Below are 27,705 nucleotides of genomic sequence, written 5' to 3'. Positions count from 1 at the left end.
CTACCAATCCAGAGTCTTGCCAACCAATCAGTACTCTCTTCTCTTACAGTTGTTGCTTTCCCTTACATTGGTATTCTTGCAAATTGTCCCATGTCTCTATTTCCAGCAATACTCAAGTTCTGTACTGCCAAATGACGATTAATATAAATTTGTTAAACTTAACGAAAGAGAGAAAGAAAGAAGATTCTGGAACTCAAGACTTCATGGTAAAACCTAACTTTATTGTTTCTGTTCAATGCCAGAAATATGTTTGAAAAATATGTACACTGTTGGAATTCAATTTCTGATCATTTTAAGTAGAAAATGATACACAAGTAAATCACTGAACAGGTATTGTCCATCCACTTCTATCAATATATCTAAATCCCAATGATTTCAAGGGAATGAAATTGAAAATATGTCAATAAGCTCATGTCCAATTGAGTCATTAAGCTTGTGGAACCTGGCACTCGCCTGGGTTTTCAGTTCTAGTTGTGGACAAAGTAATGAGTTGAGTAATGAACAGGAAATCCCAGACTATCTGAACTAAGGATTATTGGAGACTGGTTGTTGCTCTTCAAGGTCAAGTGGAATGCCAGCTTCTTTTTCACAAGTATCATCCTGGGAAAAAAGAAGAATATTTTAAGATGCATTTTATTCCTAAAAATAGTGAAACTACAAAATTAAAAGAGCAAAATAATGCTACAATCAATCACAGACACTTTCGTACATACTTTTTAAAAAATGGTTTGTTGAAGGGCAACATGAAGGGCAATGATGTAGAATAACTTGGAGTTGCAAAGTTAATCGAAGAAATGCACACTATAGCATACAACGGATGAATAAAGTTAACAGGAGGAGGGTTGGAACTTTCCATCCAGGTTCTAAGTAAATTTCTTTCTTTTTTATGCTAACTTTAGATTTTGGGTTTGCATTACCCTCAAGCATTAACAAATTTTAGTCATTGCATATTGATGTTCAGAAATAGATTCTAACATTTAACAAGCAATTAATGAGTATTTCCAATAAGGCATTAGAAGACACAATAACTACTGGCTGCCATTTTCATTCTTTGCCTCAACAGGAATTGTTTTTGCACTGATCCAGGTATATAAGTTTGTTGCATCTACATGTTGTTATTTTTAAACTATTTCTTTTTCACACAGCACATGCATGCAGCTTTCTCTTCTCAAGGTGCTGAATCATACTGGGGTTTAGTTCCATGGGTACCTTCTGGTACCTCATTCAAGTCCCTTTTGTGTCACCAGACTCTTATATTTTCCTAGACTTTGGCCTACAAATGCCAGAAGAGTTAAATAGAAGACTACTTGTATTTATATCATTTAAAATAATTGAACTCTGGTTCAAAACAAGTTGTGATGATCCCATAGTTATTAGAAGGGTTAAAAAAAAGAATAAAAGCCAAATACTGCAGATGCTGGAAATCTGAAATAAAAACAGAAAGTGCTGGAAATACTCAGCAGATCAGGCAGCATCTGTGGAGAAAGAAACATGTTAAGGGGCTGGAATTTACCTTAGGTGGACGGGAATTCACCCGCTTCCACCTAGCCTGGGGATCCGTCCTGCATTTTACAGGTCCCCGGGCTTTAATTGTCCCGAGGCAGGACTTACACCCGCTTGAGGAGCATTAGCTGATCTTTCGATTAGGCACTCTACAGCCTTGCGGACTGAACATTGAGTTCAATAATTTCAGAGCATGACCACCCTTTTTTATATTTTATTTTATTTTTTAACCATATACCTTTTTTCATGTAGTCAGAGCTGCTCATTATTCTGCTCTTCATACTCTCTCTGGACTAATGCTTTGTTTTTCACCACAAGCATTAACACACTCTTTTCCTTTGTCCCAGGACATTTAATTTCTCCTAACCTTTGCCCTATAAAACACCTTTCCCTTTGTTCTCTCCCCCCGCCACCCCCCCCCTCCCACCCCACTTCACTTGCTTAAAACCTAATTCTTTTCTAACCTTTGCCAGTTCGGATGAAAGGTCACAGACCTGAACCGTTAACTCTGTTTCTCTCTCCACAGATGCTGCCTGAACTGCTGAGTATTTCCAGCACATTCTGTTTTTATTTAAAAAAAAGAACCCAGGTCTTGAAAAATGGGTCTTTGAAGAGCCTTATTGGTAGAAGACTGAGTATTAGAGTGGGCTCCCCATTGAAGATTTCTGTTTCAGGAGAGCTGTCCCATTTTACACTACTGATCAGCTTCACTAAAACAGGAGTTACCAAAAAGAATTCCCCCTCTGATTTGTACCTCACACTTAGTGATTTCTTCATCGCCTAAATCTTAGTACCACTGCACGAAACTAAAACCAAACAATTATTGTGTGATATTTTTCTAAATACATTTCAAGATTAGTGCTTTCTCAATAATGTATTACTAATTTTGGAAATGGTGGGAGGAATCGGACGATTTTCAAGATAGAACTCCGCACATCCTTGTTATCACAAATAAATGCTAAATATATAGTATCGTTATGGTCAGGTGAGGAGGGGTCGAAAGGCTTCCCTCTTTTCTCTCTCCTTGTTTGACCACAACAGGTTTAATTCTTTTTTAAAGTGGATGTACTTGCCAATTCAGTGAGTGATTATTTACTTGCTATGATCATAAAAAGAACCAATCGGACAGGTTATCTTGAGTTTAACAAAAATAAAGTTAGCTCTATTATACTTAAAACAATCTAAATAAAATAATAAACTATGCACCAACTTTCACACATACACACACACACACACGATGTTTACACACACACAAATAGGTTTTCAGAATGGGGAAGGGTAGATTGGTCAAGTTAGAGTCCATAGAAAACAAAAGTCTGGAGTTTGGTAACTCAGCTGGCTTCTAGCTGAATTCAGTGGCCCTCAGGCTTCCGGTTTAAAGAGCTAGATGGCTGATTCAGTGGGTTACTTGGAAACAGTGATGCGGATGATTTCCTCCAAGGGGTCTCTGGTTGCAGCCAGAGTATGCAGAGGTGGTCAGTCAGCAGGCACAGTTCGAAGCTCACAAGCTGGAACGGAGAGATGGAGAATGGAGGGACCCCCACTTAAGTCTGCACTTGTCAGAGTCCAGATACTTGTCAGCCTGCTGCAGAGAAACACCAGCTTAAAACACACAGATGAGAGGGGCTTGTCACATGACAGTCACCCACTGATTCAAGCATGGTAGTGTATTTCTTCTTGTAACTAAAACAGCCAATGTCTGGGGATTCCTTTCACACAACCAGGATCCCATTGTTCAAGTGATAGTCTTGAAGCTTTGCTAATGAGAACAGGCAGTTCCCTTAAATTTCCCAGGACTTGGTTCTTGCTAGGACGGGAAAGACACTTTGTCTCTACCGCACAGGCCTCGGAACATAGGAATGTGTTGCAAATTGGATGCTCATCTTAAGCTGGTAGCAAAGTCACCTTTTATCTGTTCCTTTTTAATTTCTTTAAAAAGAAATAAATTCATGTTTCCAGCCGGTGGATTAAAAAATTATCATTCAACATAGCATGTTGGCGTGACACCTCCACACCATGTGAAATGAAATGTGAGGACAGGAGCATTTCACTATAAGATCGTAAATTTAAAAAACTGTACGCACACATTCATCCTTAAACACTCACTTATCAGTTTCACACTATCACAGCCATGCTCTGGTTTAGTTTTATTTTCATCTGGGATGATTCTGTGCGGACTCTGGATAAAGCGTCAGCTATCACATTGTTTTTCTCTACAATGTGATAATGTTTAGGTGTTAAGGATGCAGGTTCCATTAAAAAAAACCTTGCATTCTAGGTTTTGAATTTCTCCACAAATGTCAAAGGATTGTGGTCGGTATAAGCTACAGTCTCTCTATATCCATTTTGAACATATTCCTCAAAGTGCTTGACAGCCAGCAACAGTCCCAGGGCTTCCTTCTCCACAGTAGACTATCTCCTTTGATGTTTGTTTAATTTTTTGGAGAAATGCCCAACTGGTTTCTCAATGCCTAATTCATCATCTTGGAGCAGGACGACACCTACCCCTAGGTCACGAGCATCCACTGCCACTTTAAATGATTTGTTAAAGTTTGGAACTGCCAGCACTGGTTCGTTGGTTAAGATGGCTTTCAGCCTCTCGAAAGCTGTTTGACACCTCCCTGACCATACCACCTTTGCTTTTTCTGTAACAAGTCTGTCAGTGGGGTGGCTATAGTGCTGATGTTTGAGATGAACTTGCAGTAAAATCCAGACATCTCCAAAAATTGCATTGTTTCCCGTTTGGTCGCGGAGACGGGAAAATCTATCAGCACCTATATCTTTGCTGCTCTGGGCAGCACTTGCCCCGACCCACAACATGCCCGAGGTAGGTTACTTGAGCTTTAGCGAACTTGCTCTTTGCAAGATTTACCATGAGGTCAGCTGACTTTAACCTTCGGAAGAGGGCATCTAACTGGTCTCGGTGGTCACCCCAGTGTCATTGTACTCTAACAAATTATCCAGGTACATTGCACAGTTGGGTAGGCCAGCCACTGCCTGGTTCATCAGCCTTTGGAAGGTGGCTGGGGCATTTCTTAATCCAAAAGGCATCATCCGCCATTGGAATAAGCCGCCTGGGGTGACAAAAGTCGAGCTCTCTTTAGCTTGGGTGGTTAAGGGAACTTGTCAGCATCCTTTCAACAAGTCTATCTTGGTTATGTAGGTTGCGTTTCCTCCTCTATCAATACAATCTTCCAGGCGTGGAATCGGGTAGGAGTCAGCCTTGGCCATTACATTAACCTTCTTGTAATCAATGCAGAGCCTTGTTGAGCCATTGGGTTTGGGCATAAGCACAACTAGAGATCTTCAACTGCTCGGACTGGGCTCAAGTAGCTTGTGCTCCAGCATATACTGAATTTGCTCCAGAACCTGGGTCTGTTTCCTGAGACATAGGCGATAGGGATTTTGTTTTATGGGAGGGGTCTTGCCTCCATCCACACTGTGTAGGGTTAGGATTGTGCACCCTGGTTTGTCCCTGCAGATCCCTTTAAATGCTGTGAACAGCCTTGTTAGGTCTCCTCTCTGTTCTGCGTTTAAATAGGAGAGTACAGTGTGTAATTGCCCTAACAACAGTGTTAACTAACCACATGGTAGGAGGTTCGATTTGGGAATTCTCCAAGCCTCCCTCTAACTCGTCATCACTGTCCCGATCACCCTCTTCTTTCCTGACTGCCTGACAGACCTGTGCTTGTTTGTCCCCTTTCCAGCTATGATAGCGCTTTAACATATTGATGTGGCACAGCCTTTGCTTTTTCCTGAAGTCTAGGGTGTCCATTATATGATTCATTTTGCTAATTCTCTTTACTACTCTGTATGGGCCACTGAACTGGGCTTTCAATGGTTCACCCTGTTTGGTACTGGCAATAACACATGGTCTCTGGGCTGAAATGTTCTGGCCTTGGCATGTTTATCCACCTGTCTTTTAATAGCTGTCTGGGAGTTTTTTTAGGTGTTCCTGAGCCACCACTCAGGCTCTCGTGAGCCATTCTCGGAACAAGGAGATGTAGTCTAACAGGGAAGGTTTGTCCCTGTGTCATAAAAACCTCTCCTTGATTAGTTTTACAGAGTCTGTCACCTTGTGTCCATAAAATAATTCAAAGGGGCTAAAGCCAGTGGACTCATTGGGTGAGTCCCTGGTAGCAAACAAAAGAAATCCCAACCCCTTGTCCCAGTCAAAAAAAAAAATTCAAGTTTCCAGCTGGTGGATTAAAAAATTATCATTCAACATAGCACGTTGGCGTGACAGTATTCTTTCTTTTCTTTTCTTTTGGGCCTCCTTATCTCGAGAGACAATGGATACGCGCCTGGAGGTGGTCAGTGGTTTGTGAAGCAGCGCCTGGAGTGGCTATAAAGGCCAATTCTGGAGTGACAGGCTCTTCCACAGGTGCTGCAGAGAGATTTGTCTGTCGGGGCTGTTGCACAGTTGGCTCTCCCCTTGCGCCTCTGTCTTTTTTCCTGCCAACTACTAAGTCTCTTCGACTCGCCACATTTTAGCCCCGTCTTTATGGCTGCGTGACAGTATATATATAAAGTATACTGGGAACACCCACTTTGCTGATAGAACGAGGTTAAACTTGCAGTATAATGCTGAATCCTCATCAGCATATTGTCCATATATACTATGTATACAAACTGGGAGCAATTTTACAAAATTATTTTCTTGTCAGGAGGTCTCATTCACCAGGAGTGAATATTGGGAATTCAGGCACAAATGTCCTTAGATTCTATGTCCTTAGATCATGCAGCATTCCTTGACTAAGGAATCGAGTGGGCAATCTGTTTCCAGTTGTATCTGTATGCAATTAAAATATCAATACTAGAAGCAGAAAAAATGTACCAGTTGTCTCACTGTTCTACTCCCCCTCCTCCACTTTACTTCTCTCTGTCCCTCAGTTTAGCTGTTCCAATACCATTGACTTGGTCAGCAAATAACAGGCAAATTCTTTTACTGCATCAATCATAAGGAGCACCATTGATTTATGGTGACTAAATAAGCCAAATTCCATTTTTATTTGAAAAATGTTCTGGGATTTTTGCCACAGTTTTTGGGATCAAGTTCTGCAATTCATTTTTCCATTAAAGCCATAAATCAGAGAATTTGCTTATAAGCAGCATACGCACAAGCAAAGAAATTGACATAGCAGTAATAATCAAAATGTACCTGAATTTCAGAAAGTGTAGTCGATTCAGTCTCACATATTGGGATTACTGCAGTCCTTTGATGCCATGGACAGTCTCTGGGATCTCTAATTCTTTTAAGGGGCCATGCCAGAAAAGCTCTGCCACATCTTTGCCAATCAAGGACAGCTGGAGGTGGTTGCCTAACAATTTAGAGAGCAAGTTAGTATTTTTTTCAGCAGCTGAATTAAAAAAAATTAGATCATCTAGTCTCAAACTAGAGAATATTCACCAAAATTGTAGCATGACTATCACATTGCATGTTAGATAATTAGCAGTTTCCACTTTATTCTATGGGATATTATCCACAATTCACATTGAACAGTGGGGTTTTGATTAAACACATTTGAAACGTGACAGTAATTTTTCTAATACTGATTTTATGTACACAGATATATAAATGTGAGAATAGATAGCTAGACAGACAGATAGATAGATTAAACTATGTCTTCAGAGGATAACTAGAGGGACAGAATAGATTAGTCAGATTGCACGCTAAGGTTCTGAAGGTGTCCATTTTATTCTTTCCACATATCCAGAGCCCCATCTGATATATGTAAATTTTAATTATTTATTATTTTTTCATATGTGAGCAATGACCAATAGTTGAACAAAAGTGTTAAGTTTTCAGATGTGCTACGCATTGGAAAGGTGATCATTAAACTCCTAGGAAACCAGTCAATTTATTTTCTGACTAACAACATATCTGCAAGGAGGAAAGGATAGGATTTCTATCCATTATGCTTTTCAAAATAAAAATATGGCTTTTTTTTATAAAATGGGGGCATACATTGAACAAATTTCGCAGACGAGTATGTGGACATACAGGCCTGAATTTTCCCAAATCTTAGGTTCTCCCCTCTGCTGGGTCTGAAAGCAATTGCCTAGTCCACACATACGGATGACAGAACCCTGGCCAATTAAGAAGCTGTCGCTGGGACCATCATTTGAGGACCCGGCCCACCTCTCAGAGCTGCTGGCCCATTCAGAGGGTTGGTAGCTTGGCAGCCTCATTGATAGAGGCTGCTGAGGCTACAGGAAGAAGAAGAGGCACCTTTATGTTAAGGCACCCTCAAAGGCCAGGTAAGTTTTTTTATTTACTGTGCCGGGTCCAGGCAGGCAGGCCCCAGTGATCGGAGGAATGGATTCGGAGGGGTGAATCCTCTAGCAGCAGCCATTGCTGCCAGGGTCTCCTCCATGAGCTATGGAGTGGCCATTAAGGAAGGTGCCCCCCTCCCTCCCCCCACCTGGGAATCTGAAGGGAGGCCACCATGGTTTACCCGCCGGTCCTGACACATGTAAAATGTCGGGGGAAGGAAATGGCTGTAAATTGACCACTTGATTGGTTTAATTGGTCCTCTGTCTCCAGTCGGTAAGCGGCTGTGCCGCTGACTAAAGGCTGGCTCGGGTCTGCAAATGAAATCCAATCCGAGCCCGACAGAACCACATCCGACCCGAGCCCGACCCGGCCTGAGTCCTTTCATTTTTTCCCACGCCTGACCCGACCTGACCCGACCATCAGTTAACCTAGCTTCCATTTTTCACTTTGTTATTTATCTACAAAAGCTTTAAAAACTGTAACTAAACAACCTTTCTAGTCCAAAAAGTACATTAACATTGCAGCCATTTACCGGAGGTGGTGATAGTGTGTCCAACCTGGCCCGACCCGACCCGAGCCCGAATGCCGGACCTGGAAGAGCAACCTGAACCTGACCCGAACCCGACACAGGTCGTCGGGTCCCGTCGGGTAGCCATACTCTAACTCTGGCGTTCCCTCCATTAGAAAGACTGGAATTTTGAGTTCAATGTGTTATGGATGTAACTAGGAAAACTCACATTTAAGCCTGGTTCTCACAACTAATTAGGGCTGCACCCATAATGTAAGAACAGCAGAACCCCTGTGGATGAATGACCTCAACGGGAGAGAAATTGGAAACCTGCACAAAGTGAGGTATGGAGAGCACTTCTGAAGACATCAGACAAAGTTCAATTTAGCAACTACCACATTCAGGCACAAGAGATCGTGCATGGAACTCTGGGGTAAAACTGCTCTATGGTATCAGCGATACAGAGGCTCATAGCAAATCGGTGCCCTGTTATACACTGCACCAGTTTTTATTTTCCATTGACTTGAAAAATATTGCTAAGATTTTTAATTTCAAGGCAAATAAAAATGACAGTGAGACCAGGAAATGAGTCTCCAAGAAGAGTTTGAACTATCATTCTGCAAAATTTAATGGAAAGAAAATCGGACGCAGTGAAAAAGCGGCTGCCAATCGCTACAAGCCTGTTTCACGTTATGTGTGTAAACCAATTTTATCCCTCTAACATTTCACCAAAAAGTGGGTGTGATGTGAGAGGTGTAGTGTCAGAATGGGAGCAAATACCAAAAGTGGATAATCTATGAATTCCTCGTATGTATTCAGAAACAAAGGTGAAACTCTCAATTCTGAAGTGTTATATCAAAACCAGATAAATTTATAGAAGTGTGTAGATTCCTTAACATATGGCTACAACTGATAAATATATTTGGCCCTGTTGATGCAGAGATTCACACACATTAATAAAATGATACTCTCCCCAAGAAGACGCATGTGCTTGTGGATAGAACTCAGCCCCTGTAATCTTGAGAATAGTGAAACTCAAATTATTATGGTAAAATCTATGGAATGTGGTTTTAAGATTGCCTTATGCAAGTTATAAGATATGTTTATGTTGTGTCCAAACATACATACCATGGATTTTGATACCGATGAGTCACTTTGTCGTCAGAACGCTGTCGGAATTCTCCTTGCTAAAAATGAAAAACATGAAGAAAATTGGTGAAGGATGAGCTAATACTTGCTATATTTCAAACTTATTGGAGTTATATCTACCTCTCAAAGATGAGACAGCTTGGTGAACCTGAGAATATTTCCATTAGGTCAGAAACAAAAGAGACATTTGTAATATATGATGGAATTCATATTTGAATTCCAATGGTATTATTTAACAAGTATCTTTGCAGAGATACACATTAACTATATGGGATAAAAAGCATTATTACTTGAATGAACAATGCCACATAATCCTGAATGATATAGAGGAAGGTTCATTCAAAGTCAGTTTTCATTGTTTTCAGAGTCAGTCTTCCATTGTTCCTGAGCTGTATGTTATAAACTGTCAAATGCAGTCTTGTAACAGTGATTCTGTGTTGAATTCTTTTCTCAGTAACATCAGTACAGTCAAACATGAGAAATCTAGGCAGAAATAAACTAGACTCTAGAGAGACTAAGGAGACTGAGGAGCACCAAGGAAGCAGCCCCAAGAATTTAAATAGAAGCACTGCAGAGCAGCAGGTGAGATTTGTGAGAGTGAGGAGCACCACAGGAGCAGCCCCAAGAGCTTGAACAGAAATGTGGTGTAGTGTTTTGAAAATTGCATTTTGCATTTTGTCCACTTGAGGCAACTATACACACAGTGACATCAGGGAAAAATAGAAAAATAAATAAATATTTGAATGCATGAAACATTTACAACAAAATAGATGAATTAATAGATAGATCAGATATATTAATGTCTAATAATCACGATGGAGACGTGGTTGCAGAGTGATTAAGGTTGGGAATTAAATATTTCAAGGTACTTGACTTGTACAGATAGGCAAAATGGAAAAGGAGAGGTGGGGGCGTGTTAGGTAGTCTTGATAACAAAGGATAAGATAAAGACAGAAGAGAGAAAGGGTCTTAATTTGGAAAATCAACAAGTAGAATTGGTTTGGGTGGAGCTAAGAAACAGTAAGGGGTAGAAATGATTGGTGGGAGTTGTTTATAGGCCCCTTAATTATAGTGTAGGGCAGAGTATAATCCAGGAAATTAAATGCACATGTAATAAGGGTAATACAGTAATCATGGGGGATTTTAATTTTCATATTGACTGGGCAAAACAAATTTGCAGTAATAGTTTGGAGGATGAGTTCATGGACTGCATACAAGATAGTTTTTTAGATCAGTATGTCTTTGAGCCAACTGGGGAACAAGCTATTTTTGATCTAGTATTGTGAAATGAGAAAGGGTGAATTAATTAACTTGTAATAAACTAATAAACTCTGGGGAAGAGTGATCATAATATAATAAAATTTTATATTGCATTTGAGAGTGATTTAGTTAAGTCCAAAACTAGGGTCTAAAATGTGAACAAAGCAAACGATGCAGGTAAGGTAGATTGGGGAACTGGAATTGGGGAACTAGATTAAAAATATGATGGTACAGCGTCAATTCCAAACATTTAAAAACCTAATTCACAACAATTATACATTCCCTTAAGGAATAAAACCCCACGGGAAAAGTGATCCAAACATGGCTAACAAGAGAAGTTAAAGATAGTATTAGATTAAAGGAAGAGGCTTATAATGTTGTCAAAAAGTGTAGTAGGCCTGAGGACTGTGACGATTTTAGAATTCAGGAAAGGAGGACCAAGAAATCGATAAATAGAAAATAGGATATAAAAGTAAACTAGCTAGTGTGATGGAGTCCACAGTGCGAGACCGATGAAGGAACGTCTTCAGGCCATTATCTGAAGCGATGACTTGCTAAATGAACTGTAAGGTGTTACGACTTTTGATTCAAAACTTGTGTTTTTTCTGAGGCAGCCATTTACTGGAAAATGAAACTAAAAGCTTCAGAGTTCTGGGAAACCAAACAGGTCCTATTCAGTTTAAAGCACAGGTCACAGAGTCATGTGAGAGAGGTGTGACCAGGGCTATTCAAGGCTCAGATTACAGTTCAGCAGAACTCAAATGGACTGCTTTGTGTGTGTGAAAGAAACAGCAGGCAGTTGTTTTTAAAAAGACAGGCTGCAGACTGAGGAGATTGGACTCTGAGAGCTGACCATTGGTGAATACGACTTATGGCAGTTGTTTTCAGTGACTTAAAGAGTTATCAGTGAAACCACACCATCAAGACTGTTGTGGGTGAGGCCGAATTTGTTCAAGAGGCGACAAGACCGAACCGTTAAAGGGAAGATTGCATCGCTCGTTATCAATGGGACATCATTTTTCCCTATCTGCATCCTGGAGTAAAGGACTTGGAAAAATATCTGAGGATGTTCCTGATTTTGCAGAACTTTGTGACGGTTTGTTGCTATCTTACTGACTGCTCAGAGGACTTGTGAGAACTATCTTTGGTGCATCTGATGATTAACGCATAACCTTTAAGATATATATATTTCAACCATGATTTAACTGTTACTTCATGTTTAATTTATGTTGGTTTTTGTTTGAGTGTCAAAGCAAAATTTATAAAAGTGAAATCTTGTCCATTTGTTTTTTTGTTTCCTAAATTAAGGTCAGTCGGTGGATTTGATTCTTTTGGTTTGTTGATGGTCTCCATGGGGATCAAATCACCAGGGACATAAAAACAGATTGTAAAAGTTTTCATAGGTATATAAAAAGGAAGAGATTAGTATATGGATATATACTAATATATATGGATCTCTTAAAGGTAGAGGCAAGAGAAATTATAATGGGGAATAAGGGAATGGCCAAGACATTAAACAAATACTTAGTATCTGTCTTCACGGTCAAAGACACAAAAAACTTTCTGGAAATAACAGGAAACCAAGGGTCTAGTAAAAATGAGGAACTTCAAGATATTAGTATTAGTAAAGAAATAGTAAACAAAATAGCAATAGACCCAAACTCCATGGGCCAAGTGATCTTCCTTCATTCTTTTTTGATGATTGACCACTCCCTGCCACTGTACAGAACTTGCTTAAGTTGTTCCCCACTTCTTTAAAATTAGCCCTTTTAAATGTTTTAGCTGTTTCCTAGCTACTTTTAAATCACAGATCATGCAAAAACTTGATTATACTGTGGTTTGTAATACTATGCTTCCTGTATGCTATCTGGACCACGGGGGAGAGAGAGGATGGGAACCTGGGTGGATGGGGAGCAGAGGATGACGTTAGGGCAGAGGGAGTGAACTATAATGGAGAAGGGGAGAGAATTATGATGGGGATGGGAAGAGAGCAGGAGGGAAAAAGGATGGGGAGGGGTGAAAGAGGGGAAAAGAATGTGGAGGGGAGAAAGAGGGGATTGAGAGATGATGGGATTCGGGAGGAGAATGGGATGAGTAATAGGGAAGGAGAGGAGAAAGGAGGGGGTGAGCTCAGTTATTTCTGTGTTGTATTGGGTCTACAGGACCTGGGTTTGAAACAGCAAGGTTTACTGAGCCTTTCATTCTTCAACTGTGGATATAATGTGCATCACATCTTAGGGAAAAAGCACACGACTACAGGATAACAGTGAACAAGGTTTCCACATTTTACAAATACTGTCATCGGACATTCTTGCCTGTCAGCAATAGAAATGGAGATCCGCACCACCTAATGCTACCACAGGATAAGTCTTGCTCTACCTATGTCAAAATATATAGTACAACTGTGCATTTACAAAGTATTGAAACAATATCACTAAGGTTTGTTTCAGTACATTTTGGAATTACAGATATACTTTAACAAATAAGTTTGAAAATTAATCTGATGCTTGAAAGGTCAGCCTGTAGCATGGTGCCCATTGGTGAGACAACATACTTTCTGTATCTCCGAGGTGAGAAAAATCCTCCAGTTCGCCACAAAAGGTGAGGGCAAGAAAAGACTGGGAAACATTAAGGAAAAAAGCAATATATGCAGAGATAGTGAGAGATGCATATACAGTGAAAGATAGAGACACTAGAGTCATAGAGTCACTAAGGCACAGAAGGAGGCCATTAGGCCCATTGAGTCCATGCCCGCTCTCTGTAGGGCAATCCAGTCAGTCCCATTCCCCTGCTTTACTAGAGTAGATTTTTATTCCATTCATTTGTTCCAGCAGATTATTACCTACATAGCCCCACTGTATGAAAAAGGGGAGTGGCAGATTTATAGAAGAGAGAGTGCAGGAGAGATTTGGAGAGAAGGACAGAGTGTGAAAAAAATCAGAAAACTACAGAGATTACAATGAGGAGGATATGTGAGAGTTATAGAGAAAGGCAAACAGAAAGAAAAAAGTGAATCTAAGATTTAGGTTGTGGGAGACAATAGCCAAAGGAACTAGAGGTCCACAAATGTTTGCTTTATTTATGTTTTCTCCATGAACAACATCAAAGGCAATCAAACTCGCACTATTTAGAGGCACATAGGATAGTGGCTGTAATTGTGTGGTTGGATGGTAATGATCAATTATCAGAATAACTTCATCTGGATTTGATTACTGCCTGGTAATCACCCTCAGCAAAATCTTCCACATATACTTCTGTAAGTGCAGTTTAACCTTCTGTTCATACAGTTCATTCCTGATATCCATGAAAGATACTAGAAATTTTGAGAGATCTGGATACCACAATGAGTTAGCACAATGTTATGAAATTCCTATGAGCTTCCCCTGCACCCTATTGTAACTTTGTTTAAGTATGTAAATGTGATTTCCACCACACTTTCACTAATGTTACAGAAGGAAATTCACTTGCAGTGGCTTATCATCTTTTGGACCCAAGTTTGATCCAATCCGGACTGGCAGAATTAAAGCCTCCTCTTTCTGTCAGTTGTAACAGTACTACATGAATTGAGTTGAATCTCCACTAAATTCTGAATGGATGCAGGTTCACAAAACAATGTATACATCATAATTCAGGACAAGGTGGCAATCTCAGTTTCAAGACAAAATAATGGCTGGTTTGGGAAATGAAAAAAGTAACTGGTGCAGATGGGAATCCTGCTTTGAGATTTAGATTGGGGTAGTGCACATGCTGTTCTACTCTGCTTCTTGTCTGTGGTTTATCTGTACATTCTTGATACTTATGCTAGGTACCAAACATGGAAAAGTGTTCCACTCCTCAGCATTAACATACCCAAGTTTGATGGACACAAAAATTGACCAACAAATATAAATATGAATAAGAATTAACACTTATGTTTTAAATAATTATAAATTTAGTACCTTGAATTGCATGCCACTTAGGAGATTGGATTTGTTCAGTTTATGGCCTAAACACCATCCCCAGCCAATCTCTCCCACATAGTGTTGCTTGGGTAGCTGATATGAAGCGCAAGGTGCAGCACGATATAAGTAGTTTAGATTTCCAGTACTTTCAGCAGATACATGTTGACTCTCACCAATGTAGTAAGGAAAGTCAGGCAATTTTGATCTGTAATCTCTTGAAGCATCTGGTCCTGGAAACAAAATTGCAATGTGACAACAATTACTCCTACTTTTATCATGTTTGATATGTTACTCCAGTCTCATAGGAACATAGGATCAAAATTAGGCCATTCAGCCCATCGAGCCTGTTTCAACGTTCAGTGAAATCTTGGCTGATCTGTGTCTTAACTCCATCCACCTGCCATGGCTCCATAATCCTTTCATATTCTTGGCTAGCAAAAATGTATCAATCTCAAATTTAAAATTATTACTTGAACTAGCATCTACTGCTTTTTGTGGAAGAATTTCCAAACTTCTACCATTCTTTGCATGAAGAAATGTTTCCTAACTTCTCTCCTGAATGGCCTGGCTCTGATAAATAGAAATATAGAAAGATTTGCGGCACAGAAGGAGGCCATTTACCCCATCATTTCCATGCCGGCTGAAAAAGAGCTATCCAGTCTAATCCCACTTTCCGGCTCTTGGTCCATAGCCCTGTAGGTTACAGCTCCTCAAGCCTGCTCTGCCATTCAATAAGATCATGGCTGATCTGATTGTGGCCTTAACTCCACTTTCCTGCCTGCTGTCCATAATCCTTGCTTGACTCCCTTGTAGATCAAAATCTGTCTAACTCAGCCTTCAATATATTCAAAGACCCAGCCTCTGCGCTCTCTGATGTAGAGAATTCCAAAGATTAATGACCCTCTGAGAGAAGAAATTCCTCTTCATCTCTGACTTAAATGGGAGACTCCTTATTTTAAACTGTGCCCTCTAGTTTTAGATTCCCCCCATGTGGGGAAACATCCTCTCATCTACCATGTCAAGCCTGCTCTGAATCTTTTAGATTTCCACCACTCTTTCAGGCAGTGAGTTCCAGACCTCCACTACCCACTGGGTGAAAAAAAATACTCCTCAACTCCCTTCTAATCCTTCTACCAATTACTTTAAATCTATACCTCTGGTATTGACCTCTCTGCTAATGGAAATAGGTCCACTCCATCTAGGCCCCTTATAACTTTATACACCTCAATTAAATCTCCCCTTAGCCTACTCTGTTCCAAAGAAAACAAATCCAGCCTATCCAATCATTCCTCATAGCTAATATTCTCCATTCCTGGCAATATCCTCAGAAATCACTTATGTACCCTCTCTAGTGTGATCACATCCTTGCTGTAATGCGGTGACCAGAACTGTATGCAACACTCTAGCTGCAGTCTAACTAGTGTTTTATACAATTCTAGCATAACCTCCCTGATCTTCTAATCTAGGCCTCAGCCAATAAAGGAAAGCATCTTGTATGCCTTCTTGTCCACCTTATCAACTTGTCCTATTACGTTCAGGGATCTGCAGACATACAGACCAAGGTCTCTCTGTTCCTCTACACTTTTCAGAATCCTACCATTGATTATTATGTCTCCTTGTTCTCGACACCCCACCAGGGAAAAAGTTTCTGTCTATCTACTATATCAATTCCTTTCAAAATCCTAAAACCCTCAATCAAATCACTCCAAACTTTCTATATTCCAGAGAATACAATCCAAATTATGTAATCCCTCTTTATACTCTCACCATTAGAGACATGGTAACATTCTGGTGAATCTACGCTGCAATTCTTTTAAGATTAATGTAAGTCTTCTAAGGTGTGATGCCTAGAACTGTACACAGTACTTCAAATGTGGTGTAATCAGAGTTTTTACAGCTATAGCAAAACTTCCTCCCCTTTATATTCGAGTGCTCTAATTATAAAGTCTAACATTTGTTACAGCCATGTGGTGCAATGTGGGTGGTTCTCATTCTTCAACTCTCCACCTGACTGCAGCAAGTGTTTTGTTATTAGGGTTTAACCCCTTGGTATTTTATTTTTCCAATAAACAGACAGAGACAGGTTTTCTTGTAGGTTTAAAAACAGAAAAATCAATTGTCTATTGACCAATATGCCTTATCCCGAAATTGTTGCAACCGCATCCACTCATGCATTCGCTCATACATACACACACAAGAGACAGATAGAAAGGGAAAAAAAGGAAAGTGCATTTTCAGTTTGGGGGAGGGCATGATAAACCTGTTGAATTCTCTTGGAAATTGGGTGAAGGCCTGAGATGATTGTAGATTTCTCTCTTGATTGAAAGTTCAGTGAAAGACAGTGGATCACTTCTCGTTCACTGCAGTCTAATGTAGATGTAGGATTCTACAGCAGGGCACATGCCTTCTAATTTACTGGAATACAAGCTGCTAGATGTTGCTTTGTCTTCTCTCTTTCTCTCTGGAGTTTCTCTAGGCTGTCTTTTTTAAGGTAAAGCTGTGTTACTTCTCACCTCCTGGTAGGAGACGCTCTGGTCTCTTCCCCATGGTGATTGCACAATGGCCAAGGACCTTCTTTGTTTCAGAAGAAGACATTCAATTCTGGATTGTTTTAGGATGGGTGTGGGATGGGTTCAATTGACACCTCTTAGCTTTGAAGATTTGTCCTTTGTCCTTGTCAGACAGTTTGAATACACAAAGGCCAAGCTTTCTTTTTCAGTGGCCATTTTGGACACATTGTTCACTTTTTAAAATAAAGGTTCATTTTTAAAAGGCAAAGTCTGTTTTTTCACAACTCTTCAGACTTGTTCATGATTGTTGTATCATCACACTTCCTTTATTTCCAGCTGAAATTCTCTTTCCTTTTGTAACTGAAACTCTCTTCTCTTTTTCCTTTTGTAATGGAAACTCTCTTTTTTCCTTTTCCTTCTGAAACTCTCTTTCCTCTTTTTCCTTCTGGAACTGACCCGAAACGTTAACTCTGCTTCTCTTTCCACAGATGCTGCCAGACCTGCTGAGTGATTCCAGCATTTCTTGTTTTTATTTCAGATTTCCAGCATCCGCAGTATTTTGCTTTTAATTCAGTTTAACAATTTCAGACTGTAATCTCTGCCCCCATTTAGTTTCCTTTTCTTTGCATGTTTCCAGCTCACCCTTGTTTTTCTCTGTTTTCTGCTTTCGGATGGCCTCATCATTCTGCATTCACACCTCCTCTAGACACATCTTTTGTTTCCTTGTTTCTTTTCTTGCCCTTTTGGCAATGCATGACTTACTTTTTCGTCATTTAATCTCTCCTACTTTCCACCCTATCACAGATGTTCACTTTTGTTCTTTTTCCCACACTTCCCCCGTTTCACCTGCTTAAAACCTACTACATTTCTAACTTTTCCTAGTTCTGATAAAGGGTCATTGACCTGAAACGTTAATTCGGTTTCTCTCTCCACAGATGCTGCCAGACCTGCGGAGTATTTTCCAGCATTTTCTGACTCTCTTTCCTGCTATAGGCAGTATATTCAGCAAGTGCTGGTACAGCTTTAATCTTAATTACCACATATATGCTATGATGCTGCAACTTGTCCATATTATTAAAATGGTTGATTGTCACTTTGTATGTCATTTTAGCATCTGATTGGTCATGGAAACTAGATGGTTAGCAAAGGCCAATCAAATGTAAGAACCACAAAATGAAAGCAGCCTCCCTTGTTTTGAGTCTCCCAGTCTGGGCTTAGCCTCCCCAAATGTATCACCCTTACCATCGCTCAATGTAGGTTGAAGATTGAACCTGGAGTCTTCTGAACTGTATGATTCAAAAAAGAACAAAGAACAAAGAACAGTACAGCACAGGAATAGGCCATTCGGCCCTCCAAGCCTGCGCCGATCTTGATGCCTGCCGAAACTAACACCTTCTGCACTTCCGGGGCCCATATCCCTCTATTCCCTTCCTATTCATATATTTGTCAAGATGTCTCTTAAACGTCGCTATCGTATCTGCTTCCACCACCTCCCCTGGCAGCAAGTTCCAGGCACTCACCACCTCTGTGTAAAAACCTTGCCTCGCACATCCCCTCTAAACTTTGCCCCTCGCACCTTAAACCTATGTCCCCTAGTAACAGACTCTTCCACCCTGGGAAAAAGCTTCTGACTATCCACTCTGTCCATGCCGCTCATAACTTTGTAAACCTCTATCATGTCGCCCTTCCACCTCCGTCGTTCCAGTGAAAACAATCCGAGTTTTTCCAATCTCTCCTCATAGCTAATGCCCTCCAGACCAGGCAACATCCTGTAAACCTCCTCTGTACCCTCTCCAAAGCCTCCACGTCCTTCTGGCGACCAGAATTGCACGCAATATTCTAAGCGTGGCCTAACTAAGGTTCTGTACAGCTGCAACATGACTTGCCAATTTTTATACTCTATGCCCCGACCGATGAAGGCAAGCATGCCGTATGCCTTCTTGACTACCTTATTCACCTGCGTTGCCACTTTCAGTGACCTGTGGACCTGTACGCCCAGATCTTTCTGCCTGTCAATACTCCTAAGGATTCTGCCATTTACTGTATACCTCCCACCTGCATTAGACCTTCCAAAATGCATTACTCACATTTGTCCGGATTAAACTCCATCTGCCATTTCTCCACCCAAGTCTCCAACCGATCTATATCCTGCTGTATCCTCTGACAATCCTCATCATTATCCGCAACTCCACCAACCTTTGTATCGTCCACAAACTTACTAATCAGACCAGCTACATTTTCCTCCAAATCATTTATATATACTACAAACAGCAAAGGTCCAGCACTGATCCCTGCGGAACACCACTAGTCACATCCCTCCATTCAGAAAAACACCCATCCACTGATACCCTCTGTATTCTGTGACTGAGCCAGTTCTGTATCCATCTTGCCAGCTCACCTCTGATCCCGTGTGACTTCACCTTTTGCACCAGTCTGCCATGCGGGACCTTGTCAAAGGCTTTACTAAAGTCCATATAGACAACATCCACCGCCCTTCCCTCATCAATCATCTACGTCACTGCCTCAAAAAACTCAATCAAATTAGTAAGACACAACCTCCCCTTCACAAAACCATGCTGTCTCTCGCTAATAAGTTTGTTTGTTTCCAAATGGGAGTAAATCCTGTCCCGAAGAATCCTCTCTAATAGTTTCAGTTTCATAATGATCCAGAATTTTCCAATTGAGCCATTGGGAAGCCCGAAAACTTTTTTTAAAAACCCCATAACTTATTCTTGAAGTCACATTACCTCATGCCAGGCATTTTCTGGCTTTAAGCCTGATTCTTAATTGGCTATGCTACATCAGTGAAAGATGCCTAATGCAGAAGGTACCTTCGGTTGAATCTCCTCAGTTAGGCAATCTGTTATTTTAGTCCAGCTGAATCTTTGACTGCCATTGTATTTGCTTTACAGGGAGGAGGAAGTCAGTGGCAAGCAAGAAGATGGAGTACCTGCACAGAGGAAGAGGCTTACTTGCACAGCTTTCATCCCAACCCCTTCCAACCTCCAAGAGTGTACAGGCCAAGGAGAACATTCCTAGGCTTAGCTCCCATTAACCATGTCTACAGACTCTGACAAACCCACTTGGAAATGTTCACGGCGACCTGTCTTTTCAAGATCTGGGTCAGCAGAGAAACAGATGCGAACTTCTGCCATCTGTTTTAAGGACACCTGGTTGGGAGGTGGGGTGGTGGTGCAAGGATGCAGCAAAGAACTTGCACATGTAGAGACAGCGATGGTCTACTGTGGTCTGATAGTTGGCTACAATTTCTTGCAGGCATGCAGTAGTATTGATCTATAGGATGGTACTGTGGAGTGGTACAAAGGATAATCGTCATAGAATCATGAACGTTTACAGCACAGAAAGAGGCCACTTGACCCATCGTGTCTGTGCCGACCGAAAAACAATCCATCCTGTCTAATCCCACCTTCCAGCATTTGGTCCATAGCCTTGCAGATTACAGCACTTGAGGTGCATATCCCGACTTCTTTTGAATGAGTTGAGGATTTCTGCCTCAACTACCCTTTCAGGGAGTGAGTTCCAGACCCCTGGGTGAAAAAAAATTTGCTCATCTCCCCACTAATCTTTCTACCAATCACTTTAAATTTATGCCTCCTATTATCACTGACCTCTCTGCTAAGGTGAATAGGCCCTTCACCTCCACTCTATCCAGGCCCCTCAAAATTTTGTATATTTCAATCAGATCTCCCCTCAGCCTCCTCAGTTCCAAGGAGAACAACCCCAGCCTATCCAATCTTTCCTCATAGCTGCATTTTTCCAGTCCCGGCAACATCTTCGTAAATCTCCTCTGTACCCTCTCCAGTGCAACTACATCCTTTCTGTAATGAGGTGACCAGAACTGTACACAGTACTCAAGTTGTGGCCTAACTAATGATTTATACAGTTCCAGCATAACCTCCCTGCTGTTATATTCTATACCTTGGCTAATAAAGGAAAGGATTCCATATGCCTTCTTTACCACCTTATCGACCTGCCCTGCTACCTTCAGGGATCTGTGGACATTCACTCCAAGGTCCCTCACTTCTTCTACACTTCTCAGTATTTTCCAATTAATTGTGTATTCCTTTCCCTTGTTTGACCTCCCCAAATGCATCACCTCACATTTCTCCAGGTTAAATACTATTTGTCATTTTTCTGCCCATCTGACTAGTCCATTGATATCTTCCTGCAGCCTCCAGCTGTCCTCCTCACTATCTACCACACAGCCAATCTTTGTATCATCTGTAAACTTCTTGATCATGTTCCCTACATTTACATCCGAATCGTTAATATGTGCTACAAATAACAGGGGACCCAGTACTGAGCTCTGTGGAACACCACTGGAAACAGCCCTCCAGTCACAAAAATACCCGTCAACAATTACCCGTTGTTTCCTGCCACTGAGCCAATTTTGTATCCACCTTGCTACATTTCCATGAATCCCACAGGCTTTTATTTTTTTAAACAGTCTGCCATGTGGAACCTTGTCAAAAGCTTTGCTAAAATTCATGCAAACCACATCAACTGCATTACCCTCATCTATCTTCCTTGTTACTTCTTCAAAAAAATTGATCAAGTTGGTCAAACAATATCTTCTCTTAACAAATCCATGCTGACTATCCTTCATTAATCCATATCTATCTAAGTGAAAGTTTATCTGTCTCTCAGATTGGATTCCAATAATTTGCCCAATACTGAGGTTAGACTGACTGGCCTGTAATTATTCAGTCTATCTCTTTTTAAACAGAGTTTAAACGGCACCACACCTGTATCCAGTGAGGACTGGAAAATGATGGTCAGACCTTCCGCTATTTCCTCTCTCGCTTCTTTTAACAGCCTGGGGTACATTTCATCCGGCCCTGGTGATTTATCAACTTTCAAGGATGCTAATCCCATTAACACTTCCTCTTTCCCTATGTTTATCACATCCAATATTTCACACCCCTCTTCCTTAACTACAATATCTGCATCGTCCCCCCTCTTTTGTGAAGACAGACGCTAAGTAGTCATCAAGAACAATATCAACATCTTCCGCTTCTACATATCGGTTACCATTTTGGTCTCTTATGCGCCCTACTCTCTCCTTAGTTATCCTCTTACTCTTAATGTATTGATAAAACATTTTTGGGTTCAAGTTGATTTTGCTTGCCAATATTCTTTCATGCTCTCTTAACTTTCCTAATTTCCTTTTTGATTTCACCCCTCCACTTTCTATACTCCTCTCGGCTTTCTGTAGTATTGAGTTCTCGGTGTCAAACATAAGCTTTCCTTTTCTGCCTTATCTTACCTGTAGGCTCCTTGACATCCATGGGGTTCTAGATTTGGCCGTCGCGCCCTTTTTCTTTGTGGGAACATGTTTACTCTGAACCCCCTATGTTAAAAACACTGTAGGTGGTTGTGAAATGAAGCAGCAGCGGATGCGCTTGCCAATAAATTTATCAATCCAACCCCCCAGGGATCTAACAGCAATTCGAGCTGAGCATCAATTTAAAAATTGCTGAGAAATACAATAAGCCACTTTATTTATCAATGTGTTCTGAAATAAAACCTGTTATAAGCAATATTTGATTCATAAACATCTACTTTTCAAAAATTATCTACATTTATTCAAATATGTTTTAAGTCCAAACGTTAGGGAAATGAGGGAAAAGAACGGAAACTGGTTTTAGCTTTCCGTGTGAACTGGACTAGGTGAAATTCAAAATGCTGCCGTATCCAGCTATTAAATACCTGTAAATACAACCGATCCTTTGCCTGGCTCAGCAGATCGCCGAAGGTTGCGGAGAGACATTTGTTTCTAGTTATATTTATGCATGCATTGAATATGACTTCTGCTCCCGAAAAACTCGAATCGTGTTGCGTTACATTGCCAATGACTGTGAGTGCTGACACTCCAACAAGTGACATTGACACCAGCGTTGCTATGGATGCCGCTTTGGTTACAATGACAGTTCAGTGACGAAGGCCAGATACAGTGAGAGAGGAGGAGCAGAGGGCAGAGACAGGGAGGTAGCAGGATCAGAGGGCGCAAAGTGAGAGCAAGAGCCCAGAGACAGCGACAGAGTAGGAACAGACAATACAATGATAGTGAGCGAGCAGGAGCAGACAACCCAGAGACACGGATACAGCAGAAGGAGAGAGCACTGAGAGAGTATCAGAGAATGCAGACACAGGAAGGGAACATACCTAGCACAAAGGAAGATGGTTGTGGTTGTCAGGGGTCAATCATCTCAGCTCCAGGACATCACTGCAGGGGTTCCTCTGGGTAGTGTCCTAGGCCCAACCATCTGCAGCTGCTTCATCAATGATCTTCCCTCCATCATAAGGTCAGAGATGGGGATGTTCGCTGATGATTGCACAATGTTCAGCACCATTCGCAAGCGTGGGTTTTCGCCGGGTGCTCCGGTTTCCTCCCACAGCCAAAGACTTGCAGGTTGATAGGTAAATTGGCCATTGTAAATTGCCCCTAGTGTAGGTAGGTGGTAGGGAATATGGGATTACTGTAGGGTTAGTATAAATGGGGGGTTGTTGGTCGGCACAGACTTGGTCGGCCGAAGGGCCTGTTTCAGTGCTGTATCTCTAAATAAAAATAAAAAAATAAACTCCTCAGATACTGAGGCAGTCTGTGTCCATATGCAGCAAGACCTGGACAACATTCAGGCTTGTGCAGGCGCCAACAAGTGCCAGACAATGATGATCTCAAACAAGAGAGAATCTAACCATCTCCCCTTGATATTCAATGGCATTACGATCACTGAATCCCCCACAATCAACATCCTGGGGATTACCATTGACCAGAAACGGAACAGGACCAGGCATGTAAGTACTGTGGCTACAAGAGCATGTCAGAGGCTGGGAATTCTGCAGTAACTCATCTCCTGACTCACCAAAGCCTGTCCACCAAATACCCTCCACTTGCCTGGATGAGTGCAGCTCCATCAACACCCACCAAAAAAAAAACTTGCAGGTGATAGGTAAATTGGCTCTTATAAATTGCCCCTAGTGTAGGTAGGTGGTAGGGCATATGGGATTACTGTAGGGTTAGTATAAATGGGTGGTTGTTGGTCGGCACAGACTCGGTGGGCCGAAGGGCCTGTTTCAGTGCTGTATCTCTAAATAAAATAAATAAATAAAGAAGCTGAACACCATTGAGTACAAAGCAGCTGCTTTATTGGCACCCCATCCTCCACCTTAAACATTCATTCCCTCCACCACTGATGCACAGTTGCAGCAGTGTGTACCATCTACAAGATGCATTGCAGACACTCGCCAAGGCTACTTCTACAGTACCTTCCAAATCCGCAATCTCTTCCACCTAGAAGGGCAAGGGCAGCAGATCCATGGAACACCATCACCTGCAAGTTCCCCTCCAAGTCACACACCATCCTGACTTGGAACTATATCGCCGTTTCTTCATTGTCGCTGGGTCAAAATCCTGGAACTCTCTCCCTAACAGCACTGTGGGTGTACCCACACCAGGTGGGCTGCAGTGGTTCAAGAAGGTGGCTCACCACCACCTTCTCAAGAGAAATTAGGGATGGGCAATAAATGCTGGCCTAGCCCGTGACACCCGCATCAGTAAGAATAAAAAAGAATATCAACATCTCCATGCTCAGGGGATGCAGGGCAATGCTCCCGTGCCATGGGCTGTAATACCTAAGCTGTTATTTCATTGCTTTTAGCAGCGTGAGTTAAAGGCCTGCTCGGGCCTGCAAATGAGACCCGACCTGAACCTGACAGAACATCATCTGACCCCGAGCCCAACCCAGCCCGAGTCCTTCCAATTTTTCCTGCGCCCCACCCGACCCGACCATTAGTTAACTTACTTTCCATTTTTTACTTTGTTCCTTACCTGCACACGCTTAAAATAACTGTAGCAAAACCACCTTTAAAGTCCAAAAATAAATTCAGATTGGAGCCACTTACTGGAGGTGGTGATAAAGCGTGTTCGCCCCGGCCTGACCCGTCCCGAGCCTGAATGCCGGACCAGGAAGTGCGACCCGACCTGACCTGAACCGGACACATGTCATCGGGTCCATCAGGTTCGGGTTGGGTAGCAGGCCTTTAACAGAGTATCTGTTGCCTGTCCCAATCTCTCATCACCATCTTCTCTTATGTCTCCCACAGGGCCAGCTACAGAGGGGCAGGAAGCTACACAAAGACAACAAGTTCCCGAGGAGTCAGAGAATGAAGATATCTTGGAGCCTGCACTGTCACATCTATTCTGCGCACCTTCCATCAGCACAGATACTCGCGCCTCGGTGGGTCCTCATGCAGTATTAGAAATGGCAGCACAGGGTGATGCATACATCACATTGGAGCTGGAGGATTCGGGGGAGGTAGAGTCAGCTGTGGCCAGATCCGCCTCGGAGGATGGAGGACTGGTGCAGCCCTGCTCTGCAGGATGGAAATGCAGAGCCTAGAGTGTCACGAAACAGGCGGCCGTACCTGGAGAACCAGCGTGAGATGCATGTTCATGTCAGAGTTACATGAGGCACTGCAGACTCATGGGATAAGAATGGAGGAGTCCATTCATCTCATGTGCTCCACAATGTCTTAGTGCTTTGAGCACATCAGCTCCTCCATTGAGAAAGTGGCCAACCACATGACGATCCGTGTGCACCATCACTCAGAGTGGATGCAGGAACAGCATACAGACATGCACAAGGATGCATGTCAGACTCAGCAGCATTGACAAAGTCACTGGCACAAATGGAGCAACGAGGCATGAAATGGATGTCAGCTGCGCCCCAGCTGGTCCCTCCAGCAATCAAGGGTGCCATGAAAGGATTGAGGTGGCGGCAGATGGTGATGAGGGGGCCACCCCTCATGGGGCACTATCATCATCATCTGCCTCCATTGCCCCTCTGACGTGTGAAACATTTGTGGAGTCATGCCCTGTGACAGAGGCTGCCTGGGCAGTGCTGCTAGTGCAGCAACCTATGGAGATGCCTCCCCCCCTCCCCCCCCCTCAGTACCTTCAGGTCAAGGCTGACTGCCACGGGCGTCTCAGCCCCAGGCAGGCACGGGGGAGCAGCCTGCCTCCACCTCATCCTCAGCCACAGGGGAAGCGCCTTGTCGGAGTGGCCATGAGCGCTGGCCACTACGTCAGTAATGTCACTTTGTGGGTCACTCGGGTGTTCCTGTTGTAAATAATAGTGAACTGTTAAGCCATAAAGCACTGGGAAAGTTGCTGCACTAAAGCTGACGTGTGTTTCCATTTCATGATGGCAAAATGCAGAGCAATGGGAAGCAAGGGTTGGCAGAGCAATGGAGTGTGCTTGTGAAGATTGTGTAAGCTGGAGAGTCTGGCGCCCTGCTGTTCCTCCTTCCTCACCTCTTCATCCCCATTGCCTAGGGGTCTGCCTCTGCTCTGGTCAGAGCAAGCTCAGAAAAGCTTGATCCCATTTCCTCTAATGCCCTTTCTTCTTTGGCAATGGAATGTGGAGTCTTCCTGAACACCACCACCCCCCACCATTGTGAACCTGTGAGACCCATTAGCATGAGGTCTGTCCCAGCCCCCTCCCCTCATCCCCCAATCTCACCCATCCCCCCAAATGCCCTTGTCAAGAGTGCTGAGAACAAGCTCATTAATGGGCTTAAGTGGCCATTTGAATGTAGTGGGTGGGTTACCTCTTTCCGCTCCTGACGCTACCTTTCAAACATTTAGCATGCCAGTTTTGCTTCGGGAAACTGGCATGCCAAACCAAAGGACAGGTTTAAGCAACCACCCAGAATCACAGAATTGTTACAGCACCATAGGAGGCCATTCGGCCCATCGTGTCTGCACCGGCTCTCCGAAAGAACAATTCACTTGGTGCCACTCCCCCACCATCTCCCCATAACCCTGCACGTTCTTCCTTTTCATATAACAGTCTAATTCCCTTTTGAATGCTTCAATTGAACCTGCCTCCACCACACTCTCAGGCAGCACATTCCAGACCTTAACCACTCGCACCATAAAAAAGTTTTTCCTCATGTCACTTTTGCTTCTCTTACCAAATACTTTAAATCTGTGCCCTCTCATTCTCGATCCTTTCACGAGTGAGAACAATTTCTCCCTATCTACTCTGTCCAGACCCCTCATGATTTTGAATACCTTTATCAAGTCACCTCTCAGCCTTCTCTTCAAGAAAAACAGTCCTAACTTCTCCAATCTATCTTCACAAATAAAGTTCCTCATCCCTGGAGCCATTCTTATGAATCTGCCCACCCCCTTTGCCACCCTCAGCAACAAATTAAATTCCCGCCGAGGGAGAGAACAGGAACAGAGAGCACAGTGACTGGGACAGAGCATGACCAGAGAGCACATGGTCAGGGAGAGAGCAGGAGCAGAGAGTGCAGAGACAAGGGGAGAGCATGCCCATTGTGTGCAGAGACAGGGAGAGAGACACCAGAAAGTGCAGAGACATGGAGGGGCCATGGCCAGTGTGCGCAGACACAGGGAGAGAGTGACCAGAGAGTGCAGAGACAGAGAGTACAGAGACAGGGAGAGAGTGACCAGAGAGTGCAGAGACTGGGAGGGGCCATGGCCAGTGTGCGCAGACACAGGGAGAG

General features: G+C 42.5%; 1 protein-coding gene across 1 annotated transcript; it reads right to left on the bottom strand.

Annotated features, from left to right (window-relative positions):
* Positions 1-245: 245 nt before the first annotated feature.
* On the bottom strand, positions 246-23,014 carry LOC137356342 (protein SPMIP2). Its single transcript, XM_068022259.1, has 5 exons — positions 22,879-23,014; positions 14,636-14,868; positions 9,417-9,475; positions 6,665-6,824; positions 246-600 (listed from the first exon to the last, which is right to left on the bottom strand). The coding sequence occupies exons 1-5, from the start codon at positions 22,937-22,939 to the stop codon at positions 526-528; spliced, it is 588 nt and encodes a 195-aa protein (XP_067878360.1). The 5' UTR covers positions 22,940-23,014; the 3' UTR covers positions 246-525.
* Positions 23,015-27,705: the final 4,691 nt, after the last annotated feature.

The sequence above is a fragment of the Heterodontus francisci genome, chromosome 1, assembly GCF_036365525.1.
Source record: "Heterodontus francisci isolate sHetFra1 chromosome 1, sHetFra1.hap1, whole genome shotgun sequence".
Taxonomy (NCBI): Eukaryota; Metazoa; Chordata; class Chondrichthyes; order Heterodontiformes; family Heterodontidae; genus Heterodontus; species Heterodontus francisci.
Note: the sequence above shows the minus strand (reverse complement) of the source record. Positions and strands in the feature narration are given on the sequence as shown.

What these genes read in the sequence shown, in the direction of transcription:
- LOC137356342 (XM_068022259.1), bottom strand. Translation starts at nt 22,939, where the DNA reads ATGTCTCTCCGCAACCTTCGGCGATCTGCTGAGCCAGGCAAAGGATCG. An exon ending in CATCGGTATCAAAATCCATG is followed by an intron (nt 6,825 to 9,416) that starts GTATGTATGTTT and finishes CTAAATTGTTAG; the next exon opens with GCAACCACCTCCAGCTGTCC. An exon ending in CTACACTTTCTGAAATTCAG is followed by an intron (nt 601 to 6,664) that starts GTACATTTTGAT and finishes CTTTTTTCCCAG; the next exon opens with GATGATACTTGTGAAAAAGA.